This window comes from Cheilinus undulatus, linkage group 11, assembly GCF_018320785.1.
Source record: "Cheilinus undulatus linkage group 11, ASM1832078v1, whole genome shotgun sequence".
Classification (NCBI taxonomy): Eukaryota; Metazoa; Chordata; class Actinopteri; order Labriformes; family Labridae; genus Cheilinus; species Cheilinus undulatus.
This window is the reverse complement of record NC_054875.1, coordinates 2,982,512-3,000,930: the sequence shown is the minus strand read 5'-3', so window position 1 is coordinate 3,000,930 and position 18,419 is coordinate 2,982,512. Positions and strand designations below refer to the sequence as shown.

The following is an 18,419-nucleotide window of genomic DNA, read 5'->3' as shown; positions in this document are numbered from 1 at the left end:
TTTTATGTACAGGCATAAAAAAATCAAATATGTAGGATATGAATCACCAACACGCACATTTCCACCTCTAACCAAAATGTGACCGCGATTACGCTCATTACGTCCGTATATAAATTTACTGCATATTTGAGATATGATATATTCTCTCCTATTGATGGAAAGGACCTGTGCATCGTCATGCATGTCCATCCACTTGCTATGAAGTGAGGGCAAAGTTGAAATTGTCCAAATGTCCCCCTTTCTTAGTCCCAGTCTGGTTGTAAACATAGATGCAGATTCACAACCGAGCACACATGTAGGAGCACACAAACTTTTCCTTACACATGTAGCCCACTCTCAGACATCCATATCTAGTGGCACGAATCGTTTGAATGAATAAATGAATGAATGAATGAATGAATGAATGAAACCTTTATTGCCCCGGAGGGAATTTGTCTTGCACAGAGAGCTTATAAAACACAAACTACAAAAGACATCAGCAACCACACAGGACAACATATAATAATATGAACAGCCATAAGTCATAATAAAAATTCACTTAATTCTGATGATGTTTGGTGGGTGAAATAGTGCTTCAAACACTCTGAGTCCATGGAAGAAATCCTGCGTGCGCGTTGCTGAAGCTGGCGCCACCTGCTGGATCGCTGTGGAATGGTGAAATTTAGAGCCCCGGTGATTGAGTGACTGCAGAGAAAAAGGTTGCTATATGTTGTTTTGGTGCCATAGACACACAGTCAAAAACACATGTTTTTAATGGAAGTCTATTGTCGAGATTTTGGATGAACAAGGACTGAAGGAGCCATTTGGTGTCAATCGAGTTCTATGGGCAACACGTTGTTATTTTTTTTAATTTGAAGAAAAATAATAACTTTGGCCAAATTTGATACCTCAATCTATAAAAATGTGACCATCAACTCAAAATAATGATGATAAAAATTATGGATGTCCTCAAAATGGACATAGTACGATCTGAGTTGTTGAGCATTTTCAGAAATTTGGGTCCTGATATCTGGTTATGGAGATGGTTAAGGGTCCTGAGGATTGACCCATTGAGAGCCACTGCTTTAATGTACTGCATAAGAATGTGAGGGATAAGGAGACAATTTAAATTGTCTGTAGATCTATGTGCTTTTACAATCAGCAGGACTTTTAAAATTCTTTACATTGTTTGAAGAATTTGTCCTCGTCTTTAAAAACACTCCTAATCATATCTAGGTGTATAGAAGAGAAACACCACCTCTAGTGGCCACTGAACGAACTGCCCCATCCGTGGTGAGGCTACAGAGGACTTCTGCTGCATGTCCTCTGATGCATCCCTCTCTTTGTAATAAGATTGAGACATTTTATCACTGTCACTGAGTGCAGAGCCTGATTTTTTAGGTTTTTTTTCTTGCTGTGTATACAGAAACGGAATTTCTGAGTTCAAAAATATATTAACATCAGTATTACTAACGCTATTTTAATGCAGATCTTGTGCAAAATTGTTAAAGTGCAATCCATGTCATTTGTGGTTTCTCAGTGGTGTCTGCTGGCGATGAACATCTGGATTATGTGTTTACATGTGGAGTGTTGTTGCCTCTTTGACCTGCTGTAGTGGCAGATGGGTGCAGCAAGTCCAGGACAGATTTTGACCTTGCTACAAACCCCCTACACCCCACTTTTAGTAGACAAACCCTAACCTACCATCCTTCTGCTCTTAAATCTGCGTATCAAGGCTTAAGGGTCAAAAACTGAACAAGAGTGTTTGTGAGCATGTTTCATCTTTATTCCTAGTTTTGGTAAATCTTAATGTCAGCGTTTTATTCATCTGCACAACTTTTTTCAGCTTCTTTTAAACTTTTTTTCTCAGTTTTCTTTTCATTGCCTGTTCTTCGTTTTCTGGAACAAAATGTAATAACTGGTGGCGTTTCTGCGTCATGTCTGCGTCCAGCTGTATGTCTGTGAATGCTGTGTTTCCTGTATGAATAGTTAATGTTAACCACGTGGTGTGAAAGCAGACTGCAGCTTCTTTTGTTCAAATCAATCAAACCAGAGAGAGACGGGACGAGCTGCTGAATCAGGAAATCACCGGTACATTTATTTATTCTTTTATTTGTCCATTTATCTGCGCCACTTTTATTAGAAATGACTGAAACCACATAGGCACTTAACGTGAAACGTGTCAAATGAAGAAAATAGTGAAAAGTTTTTGTTGTAGCATCTTTTCATGTAACGTCGGTGCGTCTTTATTTAGAGTCGCTGTTAGCTTACAGTAGCGAGGAGACGTTAGCCTCACCAATCTTAACAGTCGGCGAAAATTAACGAGCTAATTTTAGCTTGGGTTAAAGATAATTAGCCCATTGTTTTAATACTATAAAAGTTTGTGTGGCAGCTAGCTGTGTGACTTGCCGTACTCAGCGTTAGCATGCCAGCTAGCTCGCTGCCAAACCATTATGGGAACAAAGAGCGACAGTGGTTAGCTGTTTAGCCTAATGAAGCTAACGGCTAGCTGCTACACGGACGCCGGTGTTTCGGTTTAAAGAGTAACCGTGTTCACTAGTGACTGAATCAGCCAAACTCGCCTGTGGTTGTTGGAGTAACAAATAGTGTTGAGAAGGTGAAGTTAAATGAATGTCCCTTTGTTCGGCTTCTTTTTTTATAGTACTACATGGAAGTATGATCACCAGATAGGGCTTCAATGAAAAAAACTAAATAATGATGTTTTCTCGAGGACACCAGTGTTCTGGGTTGAAGAGTAACCGTGTTACCTGGTGACTTTAGAATGTATTTGCGGTTGTGGTTGTTAAAGCAGATGATCAGAACGTTCAAAATCATCGCGAATACATATTTTTAGATTCAGCAAGGGCACGTTTGATTTTTATTTTACATGAAGATACAACAAAACAAAACAAAGGAGCTCTCGTAAGCGAAATCCCAACATCTGTTGTAGCTACAATGACCACATTCGACTGATAGTCACCAATTAATACGGTCACAATTTAAACCGTTACACCAAGCCGGTACATGTTTAGTTTGGGGCTTATTTGGGATCCTGTGGAGAGTTTTAACCCTATTTTCATTTGACCGAAATTAAGGGAGCTAATGTATTAAAATGGTCGAAAGAAAAAACAATTTTACTGCTTGCAACTTTAAGGTAAAGGCAACCAAGACCGCTAAATAATGTGTAATAAACTTATTTTAATGCCATCCAGTGAAAAGCTACATTGCTGTGGTTTAGTCAGAGGTTTGACACAAGAGTTTACAGAGAGTTAAGTCTGAAATTTTAGGCTTTTGTAGAAATATCAGGACAGAAATAGAAGAATTAAAGTGTCCCCTGATGGTATAATGATACTTCCTCAGCGGTTTATTGTTGGCTCTTTGTCATAGTTTTTCATCACACTAATTTGAATGATTCCTTGAACATTGCTAAAGATAGCCCTGTCTTGCTGTTTTGCACATTATAAATCTCCCATATGTTCTCTTTGTAATATATAAATGTCTCATTTGATGATATGTCGTCCTTGTCCTGCTTGTTTAATTTGCGAGCCACAGGGCCATGTCATGTTTACCTGCCTTTATTCAATGATTAGATTCAACCAGTATAACTCGTTACACCATTTACACACTGATCATTGCCTCTTTCCCTTGAAACAGCTTCTGTTTGAAGAAAAAATGCCACGCAAGAAGGTGACAGACATCTCAGGGAATGGCGGAATGAAGAGGAAGAGGACCAGCGGCAAAAGGAAAGAGAGGGACTTCAGCAGCGATGATGAGTTTGACTTTGAGCAGGAGAACAACAAGAAGCCAGGAAAACCCGCTACCAAGTCCGGACTCCAGCCGGTCACTGTGGCAGACGATGTCAAGGAGAAAATAGTAGGTGTACTGCCCTGTTGTGTGATGTTTTTGGATTTGTGTCGATCCCTATGGCCAGTTCTGCAAGGGCAATAGGTTTATAATTAGAAAAAGAAACGACTTCTCACATGAATCTCATGATTTGGATTAATAAGAAGTCAGGAAGCAGAGTTAATACCTCATGAGAATGACTTTCAGCCAGCAAATCAGCTGTGTGCTCCTTTGTTTATGTTGGAATTTTCATTTTTCTCTTCATGCAGGGCAGTCTGCCTATCAGCTTGGATTCTTTTCTTCATGTTTAACCTTTTACTGATAAAAGGAATTATCCAGCTTTAGGAAAACTTTCACTTTCTGTGTGGATGCAGTATGTATATGTCTGTAAAAAGAGATGGCAAAAGGACAGATACCTGCAGTGTATTGATTTAGATATCATTGATGATCATAAATGTCTGAATGCCTGGTAATTAAGACATTTGAATTAGTTTCCCCGTAAAAAGATGCATGCAAGATAGTTGTGATTTTAATGATCAGTAGCTCCTAAGCTTTTAAAAATCCACAGCTCTTCAGTCATACAGAGAGAGCTCTGGCTGCACAAATACATTGTCAAAGTTTCTGTACTGAAAGATTGCAGACTTACTGTCCTAGTTGGACAGCGTCATGAAGTTTTCTTGCAATATTTTCTTTCAAAAAAGCAAGAAATTTTCCAACATGTAATGTTTAGGACTTCATTATTTTTGCCCTGGTTTAAAATAGGTGTCAGTATTTTTACATTTTAAAAAGAATCTTTTTTTGCAAGAATGAAGTGACTTTTATACAATTTACCAAAATGTTTCTTTTTTACAGAAACTTGAGTGTCCAAAGGTGAAAGGGCAGCTGCTCATCTTTGGAGCGACCAACTGGGATCTGATTGGAAGAAAGGAGGTACCCAAACAACAAGGTAAGATAACTGGCTCTTTATCCCCTTAATGAGGTTAAATATTCATCTCCCATCCTTTTTGTATCAAAATACATCCCTATTGTTGTGTTTTTTATTCCTATTTAACCATCATAATAGTTATTCTATAGTCGTTTTATATGAAGACATGGGCAGGAAGCATTATAATGTCCTTAGTGACTGAAATTACATTATTTTTATGATAAAGTCTAAAAAAATGTATGCGTCTGTCAGGCTTCAGCATGACGTTTTAAAGGAGGTACATGTGGAATATTTTCTTCGTGAAATGGGTGTTGTCATTGAAATGAGATGTTATTTTTGGATAAAAACTGGAGATAATGATCATCGACTTTATCTGTCAGCCTGCATGATAGCCTCCAGCTACACAGAGACGCTGGATAGAGGATGAAGCATGAAAAGAAGCCTTTTATAGGGCTGTCACGATACTAGAAATCAAATCATTAATATGAAACTGTGCAGGAGTTAGCCTGCATTTTCTGCCCTATGCACATTTCCAATGAGTGAAAACACATTTTTAAAAAGTTGTGGTACATTTTCATGCTTAAAAGATGCATTTACAGAGAAGGATCTTTGAAAACCTGGTATTGATATGTTTAAATTTGTGTTTACCTAAAAATATGACTTCTAAAACCAACATACAGCACACTGAAAGGTTGGTTTTGGATCTGTTTACTGACTAATGAACTTCATACAAAACAAGTTGGCCGTCTCCCTTTGTTTCCAGGGTTTTTGCTGAGCTAAGCTTAATTATCTCAATCCTGGCTCTTTCTATATAAATCTAAATTAATTTTGATCAGATGTATAGATTCGGTCCCCTCCCTCTGTGGTTCACAGCCTACTGAAGGAGGTTATAGATCCAGACATGATCAATAAGGATTGATCAGGTTTTTTTAGCGTGTCTGCAGCAGAAAATGTAGGATGGCCTGATGGTGGCTGTCTCTTTGTTTGGGATGTAAAGACCACATATGTGTTAAAGCCAGTGAGATCCCATTAATTTATCCTGACAGTAATTTCTATTCATATGTATGCATGTTGTGAGCAGACCCCCCCCAGCAGCAGCAGCCCGCTGATGCCTGCGGCGGTCTGTGCACCGCTCACTCCCTCCTCACTCTTCTGGTACACTCTGATAAATCTGCTTTGTTGAGATCGGAGGGATGGGGGGTGAGGGAGGGGGTGTCAGGAGGAGCAGCTGCATAGACAAAGAGCATCTTTAGATGGGCGAGATGCTGCGTCGACCAGGACATCAAAAATGCATCAGATAATTCTTATGCTGTGTTCTTGTATCTAAAAAATGAGGCTAGTTTTTAGGTTTTTGGGAAGTGAAGCAGCATTTTTTTTTAAAGTGTCCTGTCCCCACAAAATTGGTTGGACTTGTACCGTCCCAAGCCCGTACGCGATTGACAGCCCTTGATCTCTCACACTAGTACAATCCCTCCATCCCAAGCACACTTGCATATGGACACAGTCCAATACAGTAGGTGGTGTTATGCATGTGGTTAGAGGAAAATCCACTCAGAAGAAGAGACACTCATGGCAACCACTCAGGACATTTGATCCCGCCCCATGTGGGCAATGGAGTCCATCCTGCGGTCTACGATTGTTCTTTTTATTATTTTCAAGACTCCATTAATGACCCATTTCCTACTTCAACATCCACAGTGCTGCTTGGAGGGTTAAATCCGCCCATTTTGTGTGGATATGACAGTTCTTGAAGAGATAAGAGACGTTTAAGATTGCCTTTACTGCTGTACTCGCTGACGAGTAACCTCTACTTGGGTACAGGTGGTCTCCTGCAATCCATGACCAATACTGGCCAATATCCAACGTGCCAATATTTACAAAATAATTGTACCCGGCACTGATATTTAAAAGTTGTTAAGAGCTTAAACTTCAGTCCTTAAACACAGATGATTTAATGTTTGAGGAATTAACAAATAAGTAAATTTTGGACCTTAGAAGACTCTCCAGAATGTAGGGAATGATGACGAATAAAGAAAAACACAGCTGCTTAAATAGGTCTTTTGGTTCAGCTTAAAACTCCACTAACTTAACTGTTCATAGTGCTGATAGTTGCAGCTGATATATGCAGATTTCTATAGCCTAAATATCATTAGAAATGTTCCCCATAGGGGTGCAGATGGCCTGGTAATTAGGCACAGCCATGTTAGCGGACAGTCTGGGTTCAGGTCCAGCCTGTGGCTCTTTCACCACGTCATTCTCTCATCCCTGTTTCCAGCTCAATACTCCGTCCTATCTCTCTATAATAAAGGCAATAAGCCCCACAATAAATCTTAAAAAAAAAAAAAATCCATATCTGCGGGATTCAGTGTTAATTTCGTCGACTAAAAATGTTTGTCGACAGCCTTTTTTTTTCCATGAGAAAAACTAGACCAAGACCAACAAAAATAGATCCGTGATGACTAACACTGACTAAAAGTAAGTTTAATTTTCATCAAGATGACTAAAATGTAATTTAGTTTTCGTTTTCAGACATTCAAAATCTGTGATATTTCTCTATTGTGGGTAAATCTGTCAAAAAACAATGCATCTATATGTGTTCTGCCTCTCAGCTGTAGAAAGCAGGAGCCTCAGGTTTAGCAGGGTGCAGAGAACACAGTAGCATGACTTGGTACCAGATTTAGACAAGAAAATTAATACTTGGACTAAGTCAGGACTAAAATGTGAGGACTGTTATGGACTAAAACTAGACTAAAATGTCTGAGCTTTCGTTTGTATAAAACTAGAAAGGGTCAAAATGACTAAGATGTGACTAAAACTTAAAGACATTTCATTTAAAGACTAAAACTAAGACTAAAATTAAAAATGGCTGCCAAATTAACACTGTTGCGGATACAGATAATTCACGTTTTGATACAGACAATACTGTGCATCCCTGCTGAATCATGCCGAAACCACCTCTTAAAGCAGACTCAGACCAGGTGCCCAAGTATAGTTGGCCTTAGTTCTCACTGATCAAATGGAACAGGTCTTTAGGGTCCAGTGTACTCTGATCTAAGCCTGGGTCTCTCATGTGAGACCACCCTAACATCACCATCAGTAGTCAGAGAAATAAGCACTATGCATGCAGAGTTTGTGTTTCATCTGCACGTTCAAAGTACAGGTGAAGCTCTTTCTGTCACAGATACACTGGCATGACTCTAGAAGCAGACGATCAGGAAAGCGAGGCAGATGTAAAGTGAGTGCATTCTAGGGCTGGGCTATTAATTGAAAATTAGATTAAATCTCAGAAGGTGCAATAATTCCTTAACCTGAAATTTGCACTAACATACCAGCTTAAATTTTTTTTTGCTGCAGAGACGTTATGCATTGCAAACCATGCAGTTATTCAAGTGCCATTTTTTTGGAATAGTCTACAAAAAAAAAGTCAACGGTCTTCATTTTTGTACTTTTTTCTTATGAATGACTTAAAAATCACTCCCTTTAAGACAATAATTCATATCCAATTTCCTTTATGATTCAAAATCACCATAATTAGATCTTTTTATTCAAAATTGAGCAGCCCTAATTTAATCTACTATTGTGATGATATAGAGTTATTCATTGCTTTTGTATAATAGAAAACACCCAAAATGAGCTCTTCATTTGGTACCAGAGTGGCCCTTTAGATAGGTTTTAAATAATGACAAAGAATGGAAGACTGGATCTCAAACAGGAACCAGCTCCTGTTGTACGTATAAAACAGCCACTTCATTACAGTGGCTAACTCCACAAGGTTTTCTGCTTAACAGTACATCAGTGTTTCCATTAAATGTAATGACAAAAGCTGTTTTAGAGATGCAGCTAGCCTCTCAGCCCAGTGCAAAACTCTTCTAGACTCTTATGTCCCTTCCTCTAGCCAGCTGTGTCGTAGGAGGTCTGCAGGACTAATAAGTTATTTGTGAAGCTGATTGCCTCCTCGCCACACAGGGCGAACCCATGGGAGAAAAAAATCACTCCTTTTGTAAAGTGCATGGATCATAGCTAATGTATGGAGACATTTATTTATATAAGTGCAGCGCACGCATCAACCAAGAGCTTTGGTGTCCTCTTCTTACCTTCAGTCCTTCATTCCCAATTATTCCTAACTGCTATTCTTCATTTTCTTCCCCCATCCATTGTCATCGGTATCACGTGACTTCTAAGAAGCTATATTCAGAAAATGGTTGCTGTTTTGTGACATAATTTATTTACAGTCATTAATAGTTAAAGCATGGTTGTTTTTCAGTTAAAGCAAACTTCTTTAGCTCTCTCCAGCAAGCTGCTACTGTTTAATATCAGTAATAAAGCCTTTCAGTGCTCTCAGCTCTGGTTAACTGGCTGGTTCACTCGTTTTCATCTATGTTAAAGAAACCGGGGCTGAAATGGTTAAAATGCAGGGCTATTTTAGTCAACTGCTATCTGAGCTGTAAACCCTCTGAGTCCTGCTTATGTATTTGGTTGATATTTTAAGAGATGCATGTGAAAACAGGCTCTCCTTATCCCTCACAACAGAAGCTCTTTGTAGTTCTTATCAAAGGTTATTCAAACAGGAGGAAGTTGAGCATTCGCTGGACTATTTTCAGCCGAAAAATATTTTGTGCTCTAGTGGGTTTTTAGGGCAGAAGGAAATTATGTGGGACAGTCCTCATACACTACAGGGAGTCATCGTTAATTTAAGGCTGCAACACCCACACCAAAATAAGACAAACTAAGGTGAAAGATTTATTCAGTGCAGTACATTTAAGACTCTATGGCTGGTATTCAGAAAGTTCTTTTGTTGATGAGATGCATCCAAAGTGAAGATGTCGTGTGCTAATGTTGATGTGCTTTTGTTTCTAGCTGCTTTCCGTAACCTGGGTCAGAACCTGTGGGGTCCTCACCGTTACGGCTGTCTCAACGATGTCCAGGTTAGCTGTGTGGTGTCCGGTTCCTGCGCTGCTCACAGTCTGCTCATGACCACCGACGGCAAGCTGTGGAGTTGGGGTGAGTGAAGTTCCCTAGCAGGGGTCTCCAACTTTTAAGAAATGAAAGTGGCTGAAAGCTTCTCAGATCACATTGTGCACCAGCTAATTAAATAAAAAAAATGCAAAGGTTTCCAGAGCCATTATTCTGCTACTCTGGTTCAGTACACACAACCACAATCACTAGGAAGAATGCTGACTTTACAAATATCCAGAGAAGAATCACAGACACCGATAAGCCACAGAAGGTCACTGCTGAAAGGGCAGGCCGTCCTTAGGAGCTGAGGGGAAAAGTGTGGTAGCAAAAGCAACAGGGGGGAGCTCAGCCTTCAGAGGATTGTCAAAAAAAAGCAGATTTAAGAACTTTGGGGAGCTTCAGAAGGACCGGACTGAGACCGGAGTCAGTGGATCAAGAGCCACCACACAGACAGGCTTGACTACAAGTGTGGTGTTCTTAGTGTGGAGCCTTCCTGATCCACAGACGTCATCGTTTCACCAGAGCTGAGGAGGAAAAGAACTGGATTGTTGAACCTTTTATGCTCTGAGAAGCTTTAGGAGATACTGATTTCCTTTTCACTTGCCCACAGTGAAGCCAGAAATACTGTGACCTGAACCCTGTAGAGAATCTCTGAGCTATTAAGAGGAGGATGAGGCCCTAGACTCAATAATCCAGACGAGCTGAAGGCTACTATCAGAGCAACCTGGGCTTCATGACACTGCAGCAGGACCATGGACTGATCGGCTCCTAAACGCCTCACATTGGTGCAGGAATTTGTGCAAAAGGAGATGGTCGATTGAGATAGTAGATTTTGATTTTCATGAGCTTAGGCCTTTATACTCTAGAATATCTTAAAGTTTTAATTCTTGAATTAAAGCAAAGGAAAAAATAATGTCTGATTATATTCATCTTTTTGGCCACGCCCTTGTAATGGTGCCCCAAATGAATTATCATGCCTAAAGCCTGATATATGCCTCTGCATTGAAGCTAAGATGAGCATACGCTGTAGGTCTGTAGCCCTAAATCCAACACAGAGGCCTATGCCTGTAGCCAGCATGCGATCTCTACTGTTGGTTGGCATGGCCATCTTTGTTGTCCAGACTTTCCAAGCTCCAAGCTAGAAACAGTCTCAGAGGTTTCTGCTACTTAACTGTAGTTATTTTGCTTCAGAGGTAAACAAACGTAATAGGAGTTTCACCTTTTAATAGGCAACTAATTGGCCTATGCTATGATTTTATATTGGAGAGGATGGGACATAAGTGTGCGTTTGATTGAGGCGAAGTGTGAAGAATCTGATGTAATGGCATGTTTAGGTTTAGAGTTACTAAAAACCTAATGGACATGCTTGAGACCCCGTGGTTGAAGATTTACAGGGTTTAAGAGCTCTGAGTGCTTGCTGTGAGTAACTAAAGTTATATGCAGGTTTTTTCACATCATTTTAAGTCCAAACATGTCTGTAGCTATCCATCTTTAAAGTTCTTGTTTCCATTGTCTTCAGGTCGTAACGACAAAGGGCAGCTGGGTCATGGAGACACCAAACGACTGGAGGCTCCAAAGCTCATCGAGGCGTTAGCAGATCACGTGATCGTTGCTGCGGCCTGTGGACGCAATCACACCCTGGCACTCACAGGTAGGCCGAGGACCTGATGGAGGATATCATAACTACGTCTGTTCATGTTGTGATTATTAATGTCACCATTCCTCCTCAGAGCATGGTACCGTGTACTCCTTTGGCGAGAACAAAATGGGCCAGCTCGGACAGGGAAACCAGACCGATGCCGTCCTCAGCCCTGCAGCGGTAAACCTTCTCAGATACATTGATGGCATTCAGATACACACAGTAACAACCGTCCTAAACATGTTCCTCTTTCCTGTAGATCCTGTACAACGGTCAGCCTCTGGTGAAGGTGGCGTGTGGCGCCGAGTTCAGCATGGTGGTGGACTGTAAAGGAAACCTTTACTCCTTCGGCTGCCCTGAGTACGGACAGCTGGGTAAGATAACCACATGCTTTGTTTTTTAATTCCATTATCAGCAAGGTTACACCAGACTCAGAATTTTAGAATCATATCACATTTAGTTAGTCTGTGAAGGATTCAGCTCTTTTCTTCTTCTCAGACCCTTTAATAGCTTACACCAGAACAATTCCAGCAGGCAACTTTATAGATATTTAAAGTCCTGTGATGTATTTCACTGTGCCATTTTACCGGATTGAGGATTTATTCAAGAATATGTCCTGATCTTGAATTATGAAATCAAAACTGAGGGTAAGATAGCAGCAGCTTGACCCTCAGCCCCTGAAACAAAACTATTAGAGAAACAGCTAGCATGTTTACATGGACTTAAAGGGGGACAAAGTGATCCCCCATCCCCCAACATTTTTTGTTTTCAAACACTGATTTGTATTTGATAGAGGTTTTGTTTTAATCTTTCTGCTCAGCTGGCTGTCCTGGTGTGAGTTAGAGTTGCAGCAAATATCAGAAAACAGAAAATAATATGAGAAGTACCAGCTGAGATAAAGGTTTATGATAAATGTTTGTGCGCCAGGAAGAACACAACATCTGTTTGTGATGCTTCCTAAACAGTTGGTACGTACGCTCTGGCGCTTTGGTGGTTGTGGGTGTTCTGTCAGAGGAAATCTGACCAAGAATCATAAATATTAAATGTGCTTAATATTGACAGTTTAAGGTTGGGGAGGCTCCTGTGGTATGGAGCAGTAAAATCACTGTGTGGACATTAGGGCTGGGCAATCAATAGAAAATTAGATTAAACTGCAATTTGGCCTGCTGCAATTTTCATATCACAAAAGGTGCAATATTTCTTTGACCCGAAATGTGTGTCAAAATAATGGTTTAAAACTTGTTTGCGGCAGAAATGTTATGCACAACATATCATGCAATCATTCAAGTGCATTTTTTTAGAATAGTCTACAAAAAATCCTACCTTCTTAATTGTTGTACTTTTTCTTATTATGTAAGAATGACAAAAACCCTTTTATGCAATAATTCATATCCAATTTGCAATACAAGTCAGAATCATCAGAATTAGACACTTTCAAAGAATTGTTCAGCCCTTGTTTAGGAATAAAAAAAAGTTAAGGAATAATCGCAAATGCAATATTGGGGCAAAAAAATCATAATTGGATTATTTTCCAAAATCATTCAGCTTTAATGGACACCACACACTTAAAGAATACTTGGATTAATGTTTTATGATTCTGAAACGTGCCTCTTTTTCCTCCCTTCAGGTCACAACAGTGACGGGAAGTTCATTGCTCGAGCTCAGCGTATCGAGTTTGACTGTGAGCTCATTCCTCGCCGTGTCGCCATCTTCATCGAGAAGTCCAAGGACGGACAGATCACCCCCGTGCCCAACGTGGTGGTCCGAGATGTGTCCTGTGGAGCCAACCACACGGTGAGAAAGAACACCCAGACTATATTACGTATCAGTTTTCTGAAGGTCCTGCTATGTCTGAGCTGACAGATAATTTTGTTTGTGTTTGCAGCTCGTCCTGGACTCTCAGAAGCGAGTGTTCAGTTGGGGTTTTGGGGGGTACGGACGTCTCGGGCACACAGAGCAGAAGGACGAGATGGTTCCTCGACTCGTCAAACTGTTCGACTTCCCCGGGCGTGGAGCGAGTCAGATCTTTACAGGATACCAGTGTTCATTCGCCGTCAGTGAGATGGGTAAGACGAGAGTACAGTATAGCCGACTCTGATAGACTTCTGTACCTGTAGATGTCTGATCAGTGGTGTTTTTGCAGGCGGGCTCTTCTTCTGGGGGGTGACAAACACTTCCAGAGAGTCGACCATGTACCCAAAATCTGTTCAGGATCTGTGTGGCTGGAAGATCCGCAGTCTGGCCTGCGGGTGAGTGATGAGAAGTTGTTCCTCTTGCTGACAGTATGTCTGACTGGATGTGTGGCAGCTGTCTCTCAGCACTGTCAGAGCTTGAGTTTCACTTCTGCATGCCAGTTAGCTGCATGAGCAGCACGTCTCATGCATGGAAAATTTAGAGAATAGAATGTTTGCATGTTTTTTTCTGCAAGCTGCATGCATCTCTCAGCCAAAATAGACAGGAAAATAATAAAAAGAGAGCCATTATTACCTTTATTAGCAGGTGTCTGTCCACAGTGGTAGAATATATTAGCAATGTGTTTCTTGACCCTGATGAAGGCCACAAACTGATGGCCTGATGACTGGGTGCTTTTAAATTTTCCCAGCTCAGGTATGTAATGAATCAAGGCACTTGTAGGGAGATTTATTGAGGTTAATTATGGAAGACAGATGAGGTTTTAACAGCAGTGAGACAGTAAACACGCAGCGAATGCATGCTTGGTTTGAAAGCGTTAACCTGCAAACGTACACCCAGTCTGAAAGAGGTCTAAGAGGAGGATTTTATGATTAGTAGAGGCTCCTTAAAGGCCTAGCTAGAGACTATATGTTCTTACTCCTCCAGCCTCTCTACCTCTATACTCACATGTAAGAGGTTTTTCTCTTGTGTGTAATCACTGACTGTTGTTTTATCTTAACAGGAAGAGCAGCATCATTATCGCTGCAGATGAGAGCACGATCAGCTGGGGACCCTCGCCAACATTTGGAGAGCTGGTGAGGCCTGATGCCCGTTTCATTAACAGAAAGGGTTGTAAAAAGGAGGCGACTAAGCACTGATCATGTCTCATCATTCGTCTTTCAGGGATACGGAGACAACAAACCCAAATCCTCAACCACCGCTCAGGAGGTCAAGACCTTGGATGGGATCTACATGGAGCAGGTAGAGAACAACCCTGAGCCTGTTCATCTGTTAGTTCATCGCCTGAGAACTCTGTTATCTCAATCCAGGAGCTTTTGAATAATTTATTACATTTCTATTGAATGTTTCAGGTTATAGGCTTTTGTGTAAAAGACATAATCATGCTCGTACAACATGGTCAAAAGGTGTTTTCTCGCTGTATTTCTGCAGCAGTGCTGAAGCTTTACCGTTTTTGTGCCTTGTGAGATCAATACTCAAACATGAGATACTACACATCTCCATCTGTGCTTCTTTCATCTATAGATGAGGGTGAAACTAATAGCCTCCCTATGAAAAGTTCATTTTTTTTAAGTACTTCCAAAGTGCTGTTAAACACAGAAAGGATTTTTACCACAGCTTTTCCGAACATCCTAGTTTTATTGTTGATGCTAACATTATTTTACTTTGCAGACAGAAACAAAATTATTTCACAAAAACTCCCAGGGTCTAAATGATGATCCCCTTCATGCTAACAGTCAGCCATGTCTCCTTGTTGCTGGATAACAACCTGCAGTCGTTTGTTTTAGTTTTAGTCTCAGACTCGTCTCCTGAGGAATCCCAGAATCCCCTTCTTCTTTGGCCGATCCTTTAAGCTCCTCCAGATTTGATGGTCTTTTGGCATGGACCTCGGTCTTCAGTTCACCCCACAGAATTTCAAGCCATGGATGTTTTTGGTTGTTGGAAGACAAAGGAGCAATCCAGACAAGCCACCTTTACCAGATTCACAGTTCCAGACTCGCTGAAGGATCCCCTCCGCCGTGTTTCTCTGTGGGGTCGGTGGTCTCTGGGTGATACGCCTCTCCCTTCTTTCTACAAACATCACCAGTGTCTCTGTGTCCAAAGAGCCCTAGTTTAGTTTAATCTGACCAAAGGACATGCTTCCAGTATTCATAATCTTTCTCCAGGTTGTCCTTAGCAGACTTCAGTCTGGCTTGAAGGTGTCTTCTGCAGACGTGGACTTCTTCTTGGTCCATTCTAGTCCATGGTCTTCTTTGAGACTACAATTCCTGACTTGGCTAAGTCCTTCTCTGGAATCTTGTCAGTTGTTCTGGGGTCTTTAGACACATCATTCACTAGTTTTCTTTCCAGAGTCTTTGAAATCTTTCTCTTCCTCTGCCAGGCTTGTTCTGGACTGTGTGGCTTTCTTTGAATTTCTTAATGATCCTTCTCTCTCCAGTTCTTGACTCTTGGAAATGCTGTGATAACTTTGTAGATCCTTCTCCTGCTTTGTAAGCATCAACAATTCTTTTCCTCCTGTCTAAAGTGATTTTTGGGGTTTCTGCCATGATGCTTTCTCCAGTGTCAGCTCAAACCCTTACTGGAGTTTCCAGACTGAAGATAACCCTCAGATTAACTTGATTTTACAGCTTTGAGTTTTGCAAACTTGCAGCACATTTTTGCACAGCAGTGGTTTCTGTTAAGACTCAACAGAAAGGTCAGTTCTAAAGGAGGATCATCGTTTAGATCAGTGATACTCAACGTGTGGCTCTTTTGTTATGATTTGTGGCTCTTTTATGTCTTAATTTTAAATATTATTCCCCCAGAAAATCTTAAAAGGAAAATTATACCTCAGAAATTTTCCATTGCAAGTCATCAATCAGTTTGTTTCCCACACTTATACAGTAGGTTTTAATTGTCAACCTCTAATTTTGTCTGCATATTTCCATCACCCTTATTTGCATTTTTTTGCTACTTCAATTCCATTTTTACTGTTTTAGCCCATTTTGACACTTTGATCCAGCTTTTCTATCCAGCGATTTTTTTAACCCTTTATTTTGCCACTTTTCTCCCATATAAGCTGCCTTTTGCAATTAAATACCACTAATTTCCCATTTTGCCACTCCTTTCATGCTTTTAACCCATTTTTACCACCTTTATTCTGATTTTTGCCCATTTGAGTCACTTTTCACTCATGTTTTCTCCACGTTTTTGCCACTTTCTGGCCTTTTTCTACCACTTTTCTCCCAGTGTTTGCCACTTTAGGCTCATTTTTGCCACTTCTTTTTGTCACTTTTCTCCCTTTTTTGACACTTTTATATTACTTTTTGCAATTTTTTGCCACTTCTCAACCATTTAAGCTGCCTTTGCAATGAAATGCCACTTTTTGCCCATTTAAGTCACTTTTCCCTCATTTTTTGCAACATTTTTGACACTTTTTAGTCATTATTTGGTCACTTCCCACACATTTTTGACACTTTTCTCCCAGTGTTTGCTGCTTTTTGACCATTGTTGCCACCTTAAACTTATTTTAATTTCTACTTTTCACCTCTTAGATTGTGGCTCTTGCAAATGTATTTTTCAACAATTTGGCTCTTTGGTTGAGCAGGTTTGAGTAACACTGCTGTAGACCCTGGGAGTTTTTGTGAAATCATTTTGTTTCTGTGTGCAAAGTAAAATAATGTTAGCATCCACAATAAAACTAAGAGGTTTGGAAAAGCTGTGGTAAAAATCCATGCCTCTGTTTAACAGCACTTGGAAATACTCTGATGAAACAGTTGATATAGACATCTAAACTCTAGAAACATTTAAAAACAAACTATGAAAGAACATGAGACAAACAGACTCGTACACAACACTGAACAGGAGCGTCTTTAACTTTGCTGCAGCCTTCCTCTGCAGATCTCTTTCACATCTTTTATGCCTCTGTTAATAACCCTGAAGATGGCACAGAGGAGATCACTGTGTCCTGTTTTTACGCTTCTATGATGTTCATAGTGAAGCAGGAGTATCAACATGATGGCTTTAAACGTCGCTGGGCTAAACAGACTACCGGACCTTCACGTCACGGTATGAAAAGATCTGCATTTCTGACCCTGGTGTTTGTGTTCCTGCAGGTTGTGATGGGATACTCTCACTCTCTGGTCATCGCCAGACAGGAAACTGAGCAGGAAAAGGAGAAGCTGAAAAAGCTGCCCGAGTACAACCCCAGAACAATCTGATCGGTCCTCGTTCAGCGGTGCCTGAGCCTCTTTCTCTGGAGCAGAGACCGGCGCTGCTCGTCAGGAACAACAGGGCCTGTTCGGTCTCTGCCACCAGCGAGGAGGAGGATGGCAGGATTTCCACACATCTCAACTACCAGCATTCATTAATTTGGACTCTGAAATCAGAAAAACGGGACTGGAGACGATGATCCGGCTCCAGACGATCAACTTTTCCTCACATCCGAACCTCGAGTGAACCTGCAACAGTTTGCTCCAAAGCTCTTCACATCCAGCCAGACGTGCTTCCCAAAAACCCTTTTTCTATTTTGTGATACAGCCAAACGTTCATGTGTTCATGTCTCTCGTTCTGTCGTCTGTGTTGCAGTATTTGAAATGATAAAATGTCTGTCACATTTACGGGTGCTACATCAGGACCCTCGGTGTTTTCCCACTGAGGGCTTTTCAAAGACCAATACTCCATACCTGTGCCTTTTTCTACGTGTTCGTTCAGGATATGGAAGTCTTGTTCGTGTTTGGGAGGATCAGCTGATCCCTCTGTGTTAGTGTATATACGTCAGTGTGAGCAGGTGTGCGTGTGAGCAGCTGCCACAGATTACAATCAGGATTTGGAACGTGATGTTCTGCGTTAGTGCACTCCACTCGATGTTACATTCCTTTTGTTCTTATGTGTTTGCATCCAGGATGCACACCTCAGTCCTTCCAAGACCTCCGCGTCTGCTCGCTCTTTGTCTTTTTTAATTTGATTAAAGAAACGATTCCAACGCTCAAAGCGGTGAAGCAGAACTTTCCGATCCAGAGCAGAGATGTTTCATTGTACCACGTTGTGCTGAAAATGAAGGCATGTCCTTTTTTTTTTTAAAGAAACAGCAGATGTGTTTCCCTCTTACTTGTTCTTTTTTATGGTGAAATTCTCTGGGTTATTGTTTTTTCATTGAAATGGATAAATAAAGTTCACATGACTTCA

General features: G+C 40.7%; 1 protein-coding gene across 1 annotated transcript; it reads left to right on the top strand.

Moving 5' to 3' along the window:
- Nucleotides 1-1,943: 1,943 nt before the first annotated feature.
- rcc2 (regulator of chromosome condensation 2) lies at nt 1,944-18,419 on the top strand. Its single transcript, XM_041799314.1, has 13 exons — nt 1,944-2,070; nt 3,634-3,852; nt 4,675-4,768; nt 9,605-9,748; nt 11,223-11,354; nt 11,434-11,522; nt 11,602-11,716; nt 12,970-13,136; nt 13,228-13,408; nt 13,486-13,591; nt 14,257-14,329; nt 14,418-14,495; nt 17,348-18,419. The coding sequence occupies exons 2-13, from the start codon at nt 3,652-3,654 to the stop codon at nt 17,450-17,452; spliced, it is 1,485 nt and encodes a 494-aa protein (XP_041655248.1). The 5' UTR covers nt 1,944-2,070; nt 3,634-3,651; the 3' UTR covers nt 17,453-18,419.